This window comes from Engraulis encrasicolus, chromosome 11 (genome assembly GCF_034702125.1).
Source record: "Engraulis encrasicolus isolate BLACKSEA-1 chromosome 11, IST_EnEncr_1.0, whole genome shotgun sequence".
NCBI classification, from domain to species: Eukaryota; Metazoa; Chordata; class Actinopteri; order Clupeiformes; family Engraulidae; genus Engraulis; species Engraulis encrasicolus.
In genome coordinates, this window is record NC_085867.1 from 29,392,220 (window position 1) to 29,410,412 (window position 18,193).

Consider the following 18,193-nt stretch of genomic DNA (forward strand, 5'->3'; position numbering starts at 1 on the left):
GCTGATCTCAACATGGCGGAGTTTGCTGGTTCAGGCTCCACAGTGCGCTGCTTCATCCTCGAGGGCTACGACACCAAGAACACACGACAGGACAACTCCATACTCAAGGTACTGCGCCATGATGACTTGTCTGGTCTTCCCATACCATACCCTCATACTGATTTCGTACAGAGGGTCTGGACCCACATAGTTGGGTCAGCAGCCGTGGTCTAATGGTTAGGGAGGTGGACTTAAAATCAGAGGGTTGCAGATTTGAATCCCACCCTTTCCTCTCCCTTCACCTCCATGCATGGCTGAGCTGCGCCATGCCCATGCCCATGAGCAAGGCATCTAATCCCACATTGCTCCAGGGACTTCAACCAATACCCTGCAAACAACTGTAACTTAGTTTCTTTGGATTGGACTGTAATGTAATGTGAAAGGCACTGTAACATGGCGACTTACCTTAGGTTCTTACCATACCATACCCATATACTAATTAGGTACAGAGGGCCTAGACCCACATCATTGAGCATCGATTTAAGGTGGGAGGGGTGCACTCTGTTGCAGTGTGAAAATATTAGATCTGATTTAACAATTTGGTTGTTGATACATTTTACACTATTTTCTATGTGGTTGTAATGTGCTGTTGCCAACCTACAACCAAATAGACTACAGCTCCAGGCCCAGATATACGGTAGTATGTAGGCCTACTTGATGACCAATGTACATTATGCATTGAATGGAAGGGTGGGTGGATGAATGGAGAAATACAGTAGATGGATGAACAGAAATAGAGTAGTGATTGGATGGAAATTAACTGTGCCTTGAAAGGTTGGCACTAATGTAAGTAAGGAGGAAAAAAAACAAGCCCCTGACTGCCCTGAAGGGCGCCGTGGCTTTTCTTGACATCCATGTTGTCCTCGTCCCAACTCAAAGCTGCGGCTATTGTGGAGGGTGATGCACAAGCATGCGACCGACCTACAATTAGTCACTGCTCCATACAAGGAGGACTTGTGACAGAAAAAAAGACCACGGAAAGTCTGTGACGGTGGAAAACGTCTTTGTTTTAACATCGACACATAATCACATGAAGGCACACAGCTTAGAAATAGATGGAAAAGTTTGTTCCATTGCTATTTTCAAAAGATGCGGCTTTTTGGAATTGCGTGTCCTGTGACTATGGTTGCCTTTGTTTGGATGACTGTATTCTGTTGCACAAAATACACTCTGTTCAAACAGTGTCTGTATGAACTTGAGGCTGGTCAGGTTACAGTGGAGCTTCTCAGATTCCTCAGTAGCTTGCTACATTTTTGCATAGACTGATGTATTGACATTCACTGACAGGTCGGTATTGGAAAGAAAAAAATATTGAGCCAAATGTTTTCATGGCTAGGTCACATGACAGATTTCTAAGCCAGTTAACCTTGAAGGGAAACTGTGTAGCCAGGATTGGAAGCTGGACTTCTTTCAAAAGATAAATCTTTCCCCTGTTGTCAAATACTATACTGATTAATGGGTTGTGAATTCAATTTAAGATTGAATACTTCTGCATGCTTCAGGGACTGTGTGTGTGTGTGTGTGTGTGTGCGCGCGCGTGCGTGTGCGAGTGCGAGTGTGTGCGTGCGTGTATGCGCTTGCATGATTGGGTGCGTGCGTGAATGTCTGTTCATCTAGTTTAGTGGGAGGTATGGAACGTATGCGAGTGCACTAAGTGTGTGTGCAAATGCAATATAAGTTGTTTCACGTCTTTCATTTCTCCTCAGGTTACCATTGGGATGACCCTGCTGTCTGGAGACCCCTGCTTTAAAACGTGAGTCACCTCACTCGTGGCTCTCCGTCCTACCACGTTCAAAATTGTAACACTGGTGCCCCCTTTTGCACAAGAGGGGAATGACAGCCACGTTTTTATCCAGGAAGTCAAGAAATTCAGCTCAGAGAACTTTAGCCATCAGATTGTACATTTAAAAGTTGCTGTTAGTACGCAGACTTTTTTTGTTTTATGAAAATCAATCACCTCTACAAAATATTTGTCAAAATTATATCTAGGCAGCTTGCATTGTAATGGTGTTCCGCAATGGTGTTCAGCTGTGTTTTCGCCATATTTTCTTACAACCAGTTCGCTCCAAGTCTGGAGGTCCTTCTGTTTTTGTAGTATAGCCAATGTGTACATCGGTTGAACGCTGTGTTGTTTTCTGTATTCCCTAGGCCCCCACCCAGCACAGCTAAAACCATCCCCATCGCGGGCCAGGACCCTTCCTTGCAGCTGGACTGTAAGGGTGAGGGAACCAACGCCGCGCAGACCCCTCCCCCTGGCATCTCGGCAGGACGCGGCCTCAAACACAGACCCTCCACCATGAGCACAGGTGAGCAGCACAGCAGACGGGGCAGGTAGACAGTCACACAACATGCCAGCGCCATTTTAACCTATTTTGTCCTAAGCCCTTTTTAGGAAATGGTGCCCCCAGCCTAGTAAATCCTAAATATCTCAGCCTCCGAAGCACATACAAATATAAAATGAGTTGCATTTAAAAGCTAGGACCATCGTCTTGCCTTAGAATGTGTTCATTCAGCTCTAACTTACCCACATTTTTTAATAAAACAGCTCAAATCTCAAGAACCTGATTGCATTGTATATGTGTCTCCAGGACACAATGGGTTAAAGTAACACATCTCAGACACGCAAGCACACCAGAATGTCTCATCAAATGTCTCGTCAAATTGTATGTGTGTTCATTTAATTCATTAATGGTATCTGTCTATAGACCTATCTATATTACATCCAGTATATGGTAGCCTACCACAGTGGGAGAACAATCTGATTAATGTTAGAACGTGTATCATTCTTTAACATATTTGTTAAGACTTCTCTTACTCTATATTCTGTAATGTGAATTCAAATGTCAGTCTGAACGTACAGGGATCTCTTCCTATAATCTAGTCACGTTGGAACGTGTTTGTTTTTTAGGTCTACCAGAGGAGCTGGATCAGAACATGTCCAGCCCAGATGAGGTCTTTCACACAGGACACTCAAGAAACAACAGTTACGCCAGTCAGCACAGCAAAGTATCTGGTGAGAAAAGGAGTCAGTCAAATCAAAATATCATAGGCTATTACTCTCTACTATATGTACTTCTGTGAGTTGATGAGAATGTACGATGAACACACTGGAACTCATGGAATTAATGTTTCTGAACTTTTCTGTTAAAAATACTATGTGGTATACTTCACTTACTACAGTATGTGGCTTTTACCTCACTAACAAACACAACATGCCCTATTTACTAATGTAATGCAGATAAGGGGGATGTTCCACAGTGCCAAAGTGTTACATTGCAATGTGGTTAGCCTTAGGCATGATCTGTTGACGGTTGACGGTTCCAAGAACTTAGACCTAACTTCCTTCCAACGAAAAACACCTATGTTGTCTTAAGACTAACTTGTTGTGAGCACCTGTGGCCTAGTGGTTAAGGAGATGAAGTAATGTAATGTATTGTAATGTGGCCGTACCATGTCCTAACGCTAGGGCACTCATCTACTGTGCGGCCGACCCAGGTTCGATTCCCGGCCCGGGTCCTTTGCCAGCCCTTCCCCGTCTCTCTATCCCCACTTGCTTTCTTTAATTTTCTTTAATATATCGTAATGTGGGATACGTTGGTCCTCTTCTACTGCAGGTCACAGTACGGAGCACTCTGGCTCCTCCAGCCTGATAGATGCCTAGGCACTATAAAAGCGTAGTTATTATATTATTATCATTATTATCATTGTTATTATTATTCCATTCCTGCAGGATACAGTACGGAGCACTCTCGCTCCTCCAGCCTGACAGACCTCACTCTGCATCGCCGCAACACATCCACCAGCAGCAGCGCCTCCGGGAGCGTCGCCCCGGCAACCGACGCCACGGCGACGGCGACAGAGACGGAGAAGGAGGGAACCCCCGTCCGGCCCGACAGGCCGCCACGCCCACCTCTTCCTCTCCTCTCCAACAGGCCGTCCAGGTGAGGACAAGATCACCTAAACATGTAACATGTATGACAATTGTCAAAGCCTGCCGAACACGTGACCTGAGGAAGGCAGATTTGGTCAGAGAGAGAACAGATCTGCCTAAGCCCAATTTGCAGCGCAATTTGATCTCAATTGTGAATGTGCTCTGTTTCTTGAAGGAGTAGGTTAAAGCCTGCACATCCAAAAACATCTGACCTGAGAGCACAACATCCAAACTGTCAGATTTAAGCAGCATTTTTCTGCCACTTCTCACATTTTTTTTGCATAACGTTTCAGGTGAATGTGACGTCTGAAGAAGGGTGTTCACATAGCCTAGAAATCTGGTCGCCCCTAGCGACCGCAAATTGAATTTGCTCCCGGGGGCACGCACACACACAGACACACAAAAGTGGGAGCAGAAAAATCCTGGTTGACTTTTATCAGTTTCATCTGATCCTCTGTTTCTTTAACAGACGCAAGAAGGACTCAGTGGAGAGCCACCCCACCTGGGTAGATGACACTCGCATCGACGCCGATGACATTGTGGAAAAGATCGTTCAGAGCCAGAACTTTTCCGACGTCAGCAACAACGAAGGTACTTGCACCTAGAAACGTTCATCTCAAAAAAGGCTGCCATACTTACTGGTTGCTTATTGACTACTGTACTGGGGTGAATTTCTCCAAACCAAAGTTGCTTACTACATTAGCTACTTCGTTGCTTTCAATGCATTTTCCCATTGGCAACTACTGAAGTTGCTAACAGTCTAACAACTTCCCTTTTGAGAAACTCACCCCTGGACCATAGTTCCACAGTCTACTACTATACAACTGTAATAGTTACTACAATAACTATAACTCTATATAGTATACAGTAATATAATTGGAGTCTGTGTGCTTGTGTTTTACAGACAGCAACCTCCAGCTTTTCATCAGCAGAGATGGCAGCACAGCCCTCAGTGGCATCCAGCTTGGCAACAGGTGAGGGGGACTTGAAATATTTTGCCCTTTTTTCAAAACAACAATAACAACAACAACAACAACAACAACAACAGAACAGCATCCACCCTCATGTAAATACTTTTTTTTCCTGCTAGTCAGAGAGCTGACTGCTTTAATGCTTAAATGTAGCAGCCATAAATGCAGCTGTAAATGCAATCGTGGCCTAGTGGTTAAGGAGATGGGCTTTAGATCAGAGGGTTGCCGGTTCAAGTACCACCCTTCCACTCCCTATCTCACTCCATGGCTAAGGTGTCCTTCAGTAAGGCACCTAACCCGACACTGCTCCAGGGACTTTAACCAGTACACTGTAAATATCCAAGTTGCTTCGGATAAAAGTGTCAGCCAAGTGTAATGTAATGTAATAAATATTTGTTGTTGTTGCTGTCTTGAGTTTTATCTGGATCCATATCGAGGCTATGTGATGATGATGTTTAATTTTGTCCTCATGGTTTCCAGGGTGACAGCAGGAGTGTATGAGCCGGTGGTGATCGAGAGCCACTAAAGGGAACAGGACATCGTCTTCATCTCCCCCCTCCCTCTTTCCATCTATCCCTTCTTCTTCAGTCCTCTTCTACTCCCTCCATCCGAATTACTGATCACATAACCAAGGAGGAAGAGGATGAGGAAGAAGCCTCTGTCTGGATCCTCTGAGTCGTCTCTCTTTATCGTACACGAGGGAGGACACTCACAAGTTACTTACAACTGGCTCAGATTCGTGTTTGTACGTGTTTTTATTGGTGTGTACCACTATCTTTGTTGTTCGTCTGTGCTACATCCACCCCTGTACATCGAACTGCAAACACATAACCATTACGATGTACCTGACGGATGCTTGCGTGTGTTATTTACGTACATGATTACAAAATTTAATTCGTCTAAAGATATAACTCTATTTATATATGCTTTTTAACCTGATCTATGTGCAAGTGTATAAACTACTTGATGTGTCACAGGAAAACTGTGGCACGGCATCATGGGAAACGTAGTGCAACACTGTGAAGGGCTGGCCCGGGCATGTTGTGTGGATGGCCATGTATGAACTACAAACATGGCCACCTAAAATTTTACTTTACTAATAAGTAGTGGATCCAAGGAAAAGCAGTGGTTTTAACCTGTGGTCTTCTTTTGCTCTTTTCTCTGTACTCTGCTATGTACACTTTAGATGTTTTTACTCGCTTCACAACATTACTTCATCCTCTTCTGTGATCGATTGTTACTGTCTAAAATGGCAGCCAACGAAAACAAATTGTTACAACAGACCTCTTAAGGGAAGGCAAATCAAATCCTCCCTGTGTATGTTTTATGTGCTTTACAGTGGGTTTTTAAATCACATCTTGGAATTGGGAATCACATCTGTTCTTCTACTTTAAAGATCAACACTAATTGTTAGCCACTGCGTTGTTGTAAAGGTTAAGGAAATCTATATGTTGCTATTGGTGGGTGTGAGGTGTAACCGGTAACTGTGGTGTTGGTTCTGTGTGGCGGGCCATGCAGACAACCACAAGGTGGATTGTAATGGTGGTATGGTGCCTCTGGTCACCCATGATTATCCTGACTCTCACCAGATTCATGGGTTCTGCCTTGCTACACCATAGGCATACATAGGTCTCCGAAGCCGTAGTTTTATCCATGTATTCCTCGCACGTGATTGGGGAAACACCTGTCGGACATGTTTAATGGGCTGCTACTTTTAACTGCTCACAGATTCGAAAATACAGTTCAAATTTCAGAATTAATGTTGATGAGTGAGTCCATGCGAGCAGCCATCGTTGCTGAAACAACCGTTGTGTTTCGCTGATTTTTTTCCTTCTCCACTATGTTGAATTTTGGCTACGTCACATCACTGAAAATCCTGTGATCCTGATTGGTTCCACCGCATTTTGGTTTGGTAGCAGGGCAAATCCGAAGGTCCTCCAGGTCTGGCGAGAGTCAGGCTAACCATTAATGACTGTGACTGGATTTTACGTCCAGTTTTCGCATTCATACGTACTGTACAGGGCTTTTCTGTGTCGGAGCAGTGTGTGTTCGCGTGTGTGTGTCTCTGTGTATGTGCGTGTATATCTGTGTGTCTGTGTGTGTCTGGAATATGCTTATACTGCTTCCACTAGCTGGTCTTGTGATGGCAGTATTCTGGGTTTTTTGCGCCTTTTTCTGGCTCTTGGTGTTTTTTTTGTCTTTTTATGCTTGCCTTAGCTTTTGGTTTAAGTGGTCTATTTGTGTGTGCGTGCGTGCATGTGAATGCACGTATATGTGTGCGTGTGTGTGTGTGTGTGTGTGTGTGTGTGTGTGTGTGTGTGTGTGTGTGTGTGTGTGTGTGTGTGTGTGTGTGTGTATGGATTACTTTTTTCTCACCTTTGCATTCCAAACATGAGGCTAAAGCCTGTGGTGATCAAAGCCTTTTGCAATTGGCCACGCTCAAACTCCTCCCCCACATCAGTGGCTGCTAAATGTCCCTAACATCTGTTTGGCACCTGGGGGATGTGAGATGAGATCATATGAGAATGGGCCGAGGAGTCAAAGTCACGTTTCTGGCCTTGGCTGGCGGGGCGGGCGGGCGGTTTAGCCTCGGTTAGTTTTTCCCAGCCTGCACTTGGAGTGCACCAGGAAACAGTGGCCTCAAATGGCAGGATGCACCTTCTTATTGTGTGTGTGTGTGTGTGTGTGTGTGTGTGTGTGTGTGTGTGTGTGTGTGTGTGTGTGTGTGTGTGTGTGTGTGTGTGTGTGTGTGTGTGTGTGTGTGTGTATGTTTAGTGTCTATGTTTGTGTCTTTGTGTCTGTGTCTATGTCTAGATTTGTCTGTGTTTTGTGTGTGTGTGAGGGGTAGATAGGGGGTGCTTGTGTCTGTCTGTCTGTCTGTCTGTCTGTCTGTCTGTCTGTCTGTCTGTCTGTCTGTCTATCTGTGCCTGTGTCTGTGTTTTGACTAATAGAATAGTGACCTCTGTTCTCTGTGGATTTGGAATGGAACATGCAACATTGCGAATCACACTCTTAGTTGACCTAAGAGAAATGAGAAGAAGAAGAGGAAGATAAAAAAATGAACTGACTTCTGTGTTGAGGCTGTGGCTCTTCAGTCTTTTCACATACCGTAATTATGTTTGTGCAATAATAAGGGATTCAACCCAACACCCATGTAGTGGTGGTGGTGGTGCGCTGGTCTAGCCTGTATGCTCACTTCACTCATCCACAGCCACTCAGCATGACAGCAGTATCATCATCATCATTATTTGAATGTACTTAAGTTTGTGTCCCCCCACAGAGCACAGGCCTATTCCAAATAGGTGGTTTAGTTGCTAACTCAGCTAAGTTAAGTAAGCGAGAGCTTTTTTTCAAGTTTTACAGTACCAATTGTTCTGAGTTAGTAGACCCTGGTAAGGGACTAAACCTGCTATTTGGAATACGCCTCTGGGCAGCAGCTTATCTTGTTATTTTACACACTCACTGTGTATCTTACCCCCTAATGGGCTATCTAGAATGGGCAAAATTATGTTGGGTGTTGTACGTTCACTCCATAATAATAATAATAATGATAATAAAAGAAACTCACAAGGCTTGTACTTAGAAATGTCAGCGCACATACTCCTTGTCTGTGAAACATACCTCTAAGATTAAGAAAGACGCGTTATGGGCATAGTGATGATAACCAACGGAATTAAAACACAGCCAGTCATCTGCTGAGAGCTGTTTGGTAGCCTGTGGAATTCACTATACTAAATTCACAGGCTGCATTTAAAAAAATATATATATAATCTAAAGGAAATGTGAGTGTAAGTGAGGAGTCACCCATAAAGTAACTTTTGTCTTTTTCTTCTCCATATCTACTCTTTGTACTGTTTTATAAATGGACCATTCCTTTAGCCATACAGTATGGTGGTTTTAAAAAAACAATGTCTGAAACAGTAACTTTTGTCTGTTTTTCTCTTTTGGTGTTTTCAAACCAGCGGGCTGGTTTAAAGTGTTTCGTTCTGTAATTCTTTCTGGTGGAGCTCAACAGAGACCCGTTATTTACTGTGGTAAAAAAAATATGAACTTTTTACAGATTCAATGCTTTATGTATTCATATCTTTAAACAAACTGTTGGTTGCATCCGGTTCTCTGTGCTTCTGTTTTGTATACAAGGGACTCTCTTTTGTGGTGTTTTCCTTCATACTTGACTATAATCTGTGACTTTTTAACACAAAAAAGAATATACTTTTTAATTAATGTGAGTTGCTGTTGTTTTGGAGTTAAGTGCAGAAACCTGTTCTACAAATTCATACTGAATAGTCTAAATGGATATATTATATAACTGATGCTGATCATGTATGATCGTAAGGAGTCCTTTCTAAGGACGAATCAGTCATTATATGAAGCACATATTTGGGAAGAGGGTGTCTGGTGACGTTTTAAACTCAAGTCATGCACTCCACACATTGTCACTCTGAAGAGATAATTTGTGATCAGCAGTGCAGTCAGTTGTCTGTGATCAAAACAAAACAAAACGTCAGTTTATTTTCAGTATCATCTCTGGTGTTCACAACCTTGGCCATAGATTTGGTTTCAAGACAGCAGCACTTAATTTGTGAGAACTTGATTACTCGTTTTTCGGCAAATGACTCGCCATGTACTCATCTATTTTTGTCTTTGTTAAGGAATGAAAGCTATGCACCTGAGTCAAAGACTCCCCCCACCCGAAAGTCGTTTCACCGAATGCTATTATTACTGACCTCCGACAAATTTTTCACACTAGTTCAGTGAATCTGTGGAACAAAATGATCTGTGTCGACACAAGATGCTTCTATTTTTAAGAAATACAACAAAGATGTATTTATTTTACTTATATAGGCTACGAACACAGAAAAAAGGTATAACACACAAATTCTAATATACAGACATCCCCAAAGTCTATTTGAAAGCTCACATGCTTTATTATTTTATCTGGTGTTTTTTGCATGGGGAGGAGCACTGTGATATAATGGATTTGAGCTATATTTCTATTCTAGAATTTGAATGTTTCCTATTAAAGATTGTAAATGTCTATGGCAAAGTGTAAAATGTAAATGTAATATTTTGGGGAAATAAAGTTGTTGATGGGCATCATAAAGGCGGTTGTGATTATTATTTCTGTTTTTGGACTTTTTACGTCTTTATTTTTGGAAACGACAAAAATGAAATGACGTGAAATGACCCCGGGCAGGAATTGAACCCAAGCTCGGGACATAGCAGTATACAGTGTACAGTATACACAGTATACAGGCATACAGTGCCCTATCTGTTTGAGCCATAGCCAAGGCCGGTCTACTGTAAGCCTATAGAAGGAATGGGCCTACCGGGCAGACTCAGGGGGGCCCACAGGTCCTAAGGGGCCCAAGTAGAGACTACTGAGCCCTCCCAAGTGACGGGTAAACATTAAACTAGTGTCACATATTCTCAATTACCTGGTTACCTGTCAAATTCAACCAGGTGATTGATTGCCTGGCTGAATGATCACCTGGTTGAACTGGACAGGTCAAGCTTGGTCATTTAGGAGCTGTTTCCATGTAGCAGGATATTTTTATATGTGGATATTTTTCTCCTGGTTACATTGGTTTTGGCCTTCCGTTTCCACGTAACAGATATTTAAAATCCAGATATTAAAAAGCAAGCTTTAAAAATATCCCAATTAGGGGGCTGAAACACATTTGTTACAATGGAGGATTTATTTTTATCCATATGTTGCGTTTACACCTAAACAGGAGAAAAAAAATAAACTTCTAAAAAAATATCCTGCTATTATGTGGAAATAGCACCTTAGAATATCACTGCATAGTATACTAATGAATCCAGGCTAAATACCTCTCCCATTGTAGAAACAGGCCTATGCATTTTCAGTAGCCTGATAAACCAGCCTAAATGTGAGATTGGATGTGTAATTTAAAAAAATGTGGCGTCCAGCACTGGTTTACTAGGCTACATTTTCAGACTAAAAAAAAATTGCATATCGTTAGACTGTGTGTGTATAAATGTTATACTGTAATACAAGTATAAATGTAAATGTTTCTTGTGCATGGTTGCCCGACAGTGAGACTATGATTATGGACCCCTCCCCCTTGTTCAAATGTGTCACACAAGAGGCCTTTTACCAGGTAGTAGCCCATTAGTGAACCAGAAGTGGTTAAAACCTTTTTAAAAAAATCTCCTAAAAGAATGATTTCTCTTTGTTTGGGGCGTCCAAAATTAGTTTTCTACCGGAGGCACTTGATTATTTGCTATTGTTACACAGTGTCATTACACATAGGCAGCCTACTCAATCATGATGAGGGTGAACATTATCACAAAGGCTGTCACCTGCATGAAGTAACAGTAAGAGGCAAGATATTATTGGGTAGGTCCTACCTGGTAGGTGGATGCTCCTGGATCTGGATGATGATGATGAATGATGAAAATATAGAAGAGTGCTTGCGCCCCCTTTTGGCCATTTTCAGTAGGCCTAGTCATATTGAGCATTTTGTCATTTCATACTCAGCCTTGGTGCTTTTGTCTGTATGCATAATGAAACAATAGGTCTTTTCCAATCATATAAAAATGTCTTAAAACGCAGTATTATACAAAAATAACCAGAAACAACAGGAGCCGATGATAAAATAATGCAAAACACAGCCGTAACACGTCATTCCACATCCGGGTTATGTACTTTACAACACGGAAGCGTTTGTATGCGGAAGCTACACGTTGGATTATTTGGAAATGGTGAGATGCCTGAGTAATAACAGAAAAGCTGCTTTATTTTAAAGTGTAAATGAGCTCTTACAGCTTTGAAAATATGTGGTACAGTGAGTAAATACGCGAACGTAGAGGTGGCCTTTGCTATCTTCAAGATGCATATTCGATTCAATTAGCTGTTAGCTAAGAAGTAATATCAGGGTGATGGTTATAACGTAGGCGTACCTGTGTAGACTGTTTGCACACATATTAACATAAAACTGCGTTGTTGATTGTAGTGTCAGATGTTTAGTGATGATGTTTGATAATGATGATGATCTTTCGGTTAAGTCTGAAGATGTGGAACTTTGATGGAGTTGGTCAAAGCTATCAGTGGTAAGGCAGGTGATGTGATGACACCGGTCTGTCTGTAACACTGACGGTTCAATTGGAAATTCATGCAGGCTACCGGAGCAGATCAGGCTGTTGGCATGGGCCTTGTGGGCTTCAGTTTGGTGCTCTTTACGTACTACACGATATGGGTCATCATTCTGGTACGTACCATTTGTTCTCAATAAAGATAATAGAACTGTCGTACACGGTACACTTTTCTAATTGTAGGCCTATTGATCTTATTTTCCAGCCCTTTGTTGACAGTGACCACATGATCCACAAATACTTCCTGCCACGGGAGTATTCTGTCATTCTTCCTGGAATAGCTGCATTAATTGTGCTCCTCTGTATTGGTAAGTATCTTAGTAAAACAGTTCCGTTCTAGAATGTGCCTTTTAATGTTTTCGGGAATCATGGACTGTGAAAATAGATTCAAGTTTAATTGTGATTGTTCTTGGTGACTGACAGATAGTGTTCCTACAGGTTACATAGTCATCGAATAGATTGTCCTCTGGTAGGCGTCCATGAGGCCTTTATGCTTACACCCCGAGTCCTGATATGACGGAGGTCATCTTGCACCTGTTCACCCCCCTCAGGGATCGAACGTGCGACCTCGTCAACTACAACGGTTCGGCAATGGGAGACACAGTACGATACCGCTGGGGCAAGAGACTAGTCTCTCGGCCCAACGGCACGAGACTGTATGAGGCTATCGGAGGGAGGTTTACCAACGTTCCACGCCAACTCTGTGCTAGTTAGCCTCCGTTACACTCTCCCCCTTAAACCTCACTCCCATCCCGGGTTTCGGCACCACTGTGACGGAGGTCATCTTGCACCTGTTCACCCCCCTCGGGGATCGAACGTGCGACCTCGTCAACTACAACGGTTCGGCAATGGGAGACACAGTACGATACCGCTGGGCCAAGAGACTAGTCTCTCGGCCCAACGGCACGAGACTGTATGAGGCTGTCGGAGGTGCTAGTTAGCCTCCGTTACACTGACACTATGGAGTAAGATTTATGTATACTGTACTATAGGGAGGGAAAGTAATCTCATCGCCCCCTGCTGGCAACGTTCCAACCCCCTGCAACAAATGAATGTTTTTTTTCTTTGAAAAATTACATCTCGGCCCTGACGACGAAGTAGAAGTAGTGGCAGTCATATGATGGGCATGTTGGCCCGTTTTATCGAATCAGGTGGTAAAATGTTCGGTTTTTCACTGATCTGAGCTGATTTTAATATTCTTTAAAAAGCTAATACAGAACTACACTGAGTGGCATGTGTGGCTTGTTTACTCCATGTAATTAGCATAGCCAAATTAGCATAGCCAAACATGAGCCAGAGAGGTGGTTACTCGTCACCACAGAAGCCATCATATCTACTAGAGAATTTAAAACCATACCAAAATGATTGCGTGTATATATGTGTAATAAGAAGACAATTTGGAACTCATAGGATTACAAGAATGTGAAGATATGCGAAGAACTTGCGTTCGTTCGCGTTCATTTGTTTCTCTGTGTTGTCAACGAGGCGCGAAGCACAGCATGCTGGGAGCTGTAGTCCGTTTCCGACCAGATTGGCACAATTTCTATTTTTCTTAAAAGGGCAAAAAATGACTTAAGATTTTCACAGGTAGTAGTTCATGCTATTGTGTACGCTGAAAAATGTGTCTGGTGTTATAGTTCCAAGTCATATCTTTGTGGGATTTTTTTTAAAACTTGTCTATGGGAGTTTCAATAGGATTACCCTGGTGCTTGGAACGTAACCGCTAGGATCGCTGTTTTCCACTTTCCCTCCCAATTGAATATTGACATATTCAGCATTGGTGCACTGTCCTCTTCACAGATGAGAGCTGGTTCACACTGAACACACAAGACAGATATGATATGGCAGCTGTGATGGGTCTGGAGATGCTGTGCAGAATGTTTTGCTGCCGGCAACATCATTGATAAAGAGCATAGGACCCACGTGTTGAGGGTGGGCTTCATGCATTTGTTATGGAGTCTGTTCCTGACATCAGTGAACTGCAAAGCTCATTTTGCAGCGCTAAGTCAGTGACTTCATGTGCCACCTGGCACAAAGAAGGCGAATGCATTCCATCTGCGGGTTGTAATTAAACCCTCCAATGGCATCTCCATGTCCCCTGGTATACGGTTCTCCTCACATCTGCCCTGTACACTGTGCTGGGTGACACCGGCAAACCTTATTGTCACAGCTCACAATGATGTGCCATCTTGGATGAGCAGCACTATCTGAGCAACTTAAGAGGGTGATGGATGCACATCACCCTATGGCACCACTAGGGGTACACTGGGGACATCTGACAAAAGTCACATGTGACCAAAAAAAACAGATTGAAAGGATGAAAAAAGGGAAATAGTCTGTGAACAACTGCACAAGAACTATTTTTAGGGGCATGTTTTGGTTAGTACCTCTAAATTATACGCATTGCTTGCTGATATACAACAGTAGGTATATGGAGTCACATATGGAAGTGTTGCTTCCTATGGGTCAGGCTGATCTCACTGAAGTATAATTGTCTTGCAGTTGCATTGCGCTCTTTCGGTGTTCCATTTAATTTTTGTACAAAGACCTCATAAGTTTAGAGGACACTGAGCGATAGGATGAATAGCAGGTGACACATGCTCAGTCAGTTACACAAGGTGTATTTTTAAGATAGGTCCTCATCACTTCATTAATATTGCTGTGTTCCCCATTCTTATGGCATGCACTATGCATCGGTTTTGTTTTAAAACAAATGTTCTGGTTACTTTGTTTCAAGCTATCTTTGTAGGCTAGTAAAGTGGCTTGGGGTCACACGACAGGATTTTCCAGTCTGAATATCCGTGACACGAAAATGAGGCGTCTCTCCCTCCCCCTACTCTGTGTAACCGAGAGTAGCAACCAACTGATAGGCTGACTAGGCTAATCGAGGTTTCGTGCCACCAGCCGTTGATTGTTTTGAAAAAAAAAATACTCAACATGTCTTCTGAAATACAGTGTTACATCTTTGGGTGGGCATAAACCATAGTGGGCGACATCTTTCCCCTGTGACGTTGATGGGACAGGCTTTTACTCATTCGCTCCTTGCTCTATATTGTTTCTGTGAATGAGAAACGCAGCTAGTGGAGGTGACGGTTACTTAGACTAACTAAGGGTGACCCTCCATATTTCAAAAGGAGCGAGTAAAACTGGTTTTCAGTGGAAGTAGATTTTAAAAAAATCTGAGAATGTCACTATTTTGATGGTGTTACATCTTAACCTTACCGTAGATATGCTGAACTGAAACCAAAGACTGGTCAACACTATATGCAACTGTAGCAAACTTTCTGAAAAGCAACTGCCTCACGTTTAACAGCTCACTCCACACATATCAGTACTCAAATGGTTGTAAAAAGTTGTCGCACTGAAGCAACTTTATTTTGAACCTTTCATCAATGGTTAAACTGAAAAGAAATTACATCAGATGTTATTCTCACATGGGGAAGGAAATAGTCATAAGATGATGTACTGTATATAGTCGCAACAAAGTACTCAGTGCATTTGCAATCCTGTGAAGACACAGCAGCATGGTCCTCTAGGAACCTGTGCCCTCACGTTTAGCTTCTCTGTTCTCATATTTGCTTCTCAAATGTTCTCAAAGGATGTAAATATAGAGGTCACGTGGGGAATAGTCACACTCCCAATTATTTTGGTACTACTCAGTGATGACTTCAGGAAAAAATGTGTGTGACTTAACATGCTCATATACTGAAATAGCACAACATGAACCAGTCAAAGTATATCTATCTACGTATGAGTAAGACGTAGAACATCATATGCCCTTTACATAGACAATATTTCCGTCTTTGCTCTTCATATATTATCATGTCCATACTATTTGAATTTATGGGCTGTGGGCAGCCATGGTGTAATGGTTAGGGCGTTGGATCACAGCGTTGCCAATCCCAATCCAATCCCTTCCTCCCTCCCTGGCTGAAGTGCCCTTGAGGCGTCTAACCCCACATTGCTCCAGGGACTGAAACCAATATCCTGTAATATCTGTAAGGATAAAAGTATTTGGATAAAAGTTTCAGCTAAGTGGACTACATTTATATAGCTCTGTTCCACTCCTTCGAGCACTCAAAGCTCTTTGTATTGTATGCCTCACATTCACCCGTTCACACTCACATTAACACACCGGCGGTGTCAGTGGCTGCCACGCAGGGTGCCAATCGGGCACTACAGTAGGAGCAATTTGGGATTAAGTATCTTGCTCAAGGACACATCGATGGGGTCAAATGGCAGGGTTTTCCAGTCCTACTCATGAATATGTGTGACACGAAAATGAGGCGTCTCTTTCTCCCTCTACTCTGAATCCGAGAACTGCTACCAGTGGCAGTGGCAGTTACATGAGTGGGGCTCGAACTGGCAACCTTCTAGTTAGCAGAACAGGGTCCTCTATCTCCTGATCCACCACCGCCTCCCCGCTAAGTGTAATGTATTGTAATTTGAATGCATGAAAGCATGAAATGCTCATCTGAGAAGACAGTGTCACTCACTCTTGTGTCTTTTGTCAGGCACCTTCATAGCTGTGGTGACGTGGAAAAATCGCAAACCCAAGAAGGTGGACTGAGGAGAGACCTTGGAAGCTTTAGTCGCGAACACATGGAGCTCCTGCCCGCAGGAGCACCCAAACATATACCCTGCACAGCGGACCACAAACATCAGATATCGGACACGCATGGACCATGGATTCCCAGATCTTTAACATTTTGTGCTTAAAGCTGCTTGAAATGCTATAGCCAAAGACTCTTGGACAAAATGGAAGACCTCTACTACTGCACGTAGAGCAGTTTTAGCACCTGATCCCACGTCCACCATGTTTGTTCACCTGGATCTCTGAACTGACCTGGGGTTCACTCCATTATCCTAACTCCCGTCCTCCCTTCTGCTTGTGGCCTCGTGATGACGTCTTTGGCAACACAAGTTGAATTCAATATTTCACAAAAGTGCAATACAAAGGTCATTTTCGTACCATAAAAGTTCCATAAAAGTTCCACAAAAGTTTGATGTGGCTAAGCTGACAGTCGGGAAGCTTTATTGTTTTCGCGACGGAGGCGGGGCATCAGTGAAGCGCGAGTCCACAAACACAGGTCGAGGACGGGAGTTAAGATAGTGGAATGCACTGCTGGATGTGGTGTAACGTGTGCTGTATGAAGGAGACATAGTGAATTAAAGCATAGGTTTACAGTCATTGGTCTCAGTTTGGGTGTTAAGCATTAGGTCGAATTTGAAATGTTCATTTTGTCATTTACTGTATGTAGGCTATGTGTGGAGAGAAGTGATTTGGAGAAATTAATGTTGGCAACTATAATGTAACGTGTTGCACTGTGTTGCAAGTTAATATTTCGGACACAACCTTGGAGTGGTGTAGGGTTAACATGTTGCGATCAATTGAAAGTATTGCCCTTGTATGGTGAGGTGAATGGGTGGGGAATGGGTGTGTGATTTCTGTGACATCATGTGTTTAGTGCAAATCGGATATAACACAAGAGGGAAATAGAACTATGATGGGATATTTTCTTAAAGATCTTTTTATGTGAAGGGTAACATGACACAACTTTGAGGTGTAATAAAGTTGTTAAGTATTTGGAAAATGTATTGAGTTTGTTTGTTTATTTTAGAATAAATAAAGCAGGAGAATGTAACCCATAAAGCCATGCAAGATTTCATATGGAGAAATTGTAGAGGATGCACAGCCATACAATCCCTTGCCCTAAAATATTTGCATAGAATTTAATAGGTTTTAAATTTTCAACCACACTTTTAATCGTTTTAACAAATACTCGTATGGAAGGCATAAAGATTTTAATGTCATGTGTTTTACATTTCTCTCCGGGCCCTTTTTTGCTGGGTGCGCAATACAAGTAGTAGCCTATTTGGCCAGTATGCAAAACGTTTACAGTGTTTTGCCGCATGCAAGAGGTTTGCTTGGCACCGAAAGAGTATAGTCATCCCTGTTGCTGAGAGACGAAGTTGTTAGGTATTTCCTAATGTCTACAGTCATTCTCCGAGAGCAGATAGCCGCGGTCACAAGCGGAAGACGCACATGTCTCGTTCTCCGGTGACAGCGCGCGCGCGAGAGGGTAGAGTTCTGTGCCACTGGCAGAGAGAGGGGCGCTGCCTACAATAGCAC

At 42.9% G+C, this 18,193-nt stretch overlaps 2 protein-coding genes across 2 annotated transcripts in view; both read left to right on the top strand.

The window, feature by feature from the left end:
• The window catches only part of eeig1b (estrogen-induced osteoclastogenesis regulator 1b), an 87,027-nt gene extending 76,991 nt beyond the window's left edge, over positions 1-10,036 (top strand). Inside the window, exons 5-12 of the mRNA XM_063210383.1 lie at positions 1-108; positions 1,746-1,792; positions 2,188-2,345; positions 2,948-3,052; positions 3,770-3,980; positions 4,440-4,561; positions 4,875-4,944; positions 5,422-10,036. The exon at positions 1-108 is cut by the window's left edge and continues 9 nt beyond it. Coding sequence (XP_063066453.1) covers positions 1-108; positions 1,746-1,792; positions 2,188-2,345; positions 2,948-3,052; positions 3,770-3,980; positions 4,440-4,561; positions 4,875-4,944; positions 5,422-5,467 — 867 coding nt within the window. The 3' untranslated portion in view covers positions 5,468-10,036. The remainder of the gene's footprint in view (positions 109-1,745; positions 1,793-2,187; positions 2,346-2,947; positions 3,053-3,769; positions 3,981-4,439; positions 4,562-4,874; positions 4,945-5,421) is intronic.
• A 1,580-nt stretch (positions 10,037-11,616) lies between these two features.
• On the top strand, positions 11,617-17,658 carry dpm2 (dolichyl-phosphate mannosyltransferase subunit 2, regulatory). The gene is made up of 4 exons (XM_063211298.1): positions 11,617-11,670; positions 12,087-12,176; positions 12,266-12,368; positions 16,575-17,658. Exons 1-4 carry the CDS (start codon positions 11,668-11,670, stop codon positions 16,628-16,630), a joined length of 252 nt encoding a protein of 83 aa, XP_063067368.1. The 5' UTR covers positions 11,617-11,667; the 3' UTR covers positions 16,631-17,658.
• The last annotated feature ends 535 nt before the right edge of the window (positions 17,659-18,193 follow it).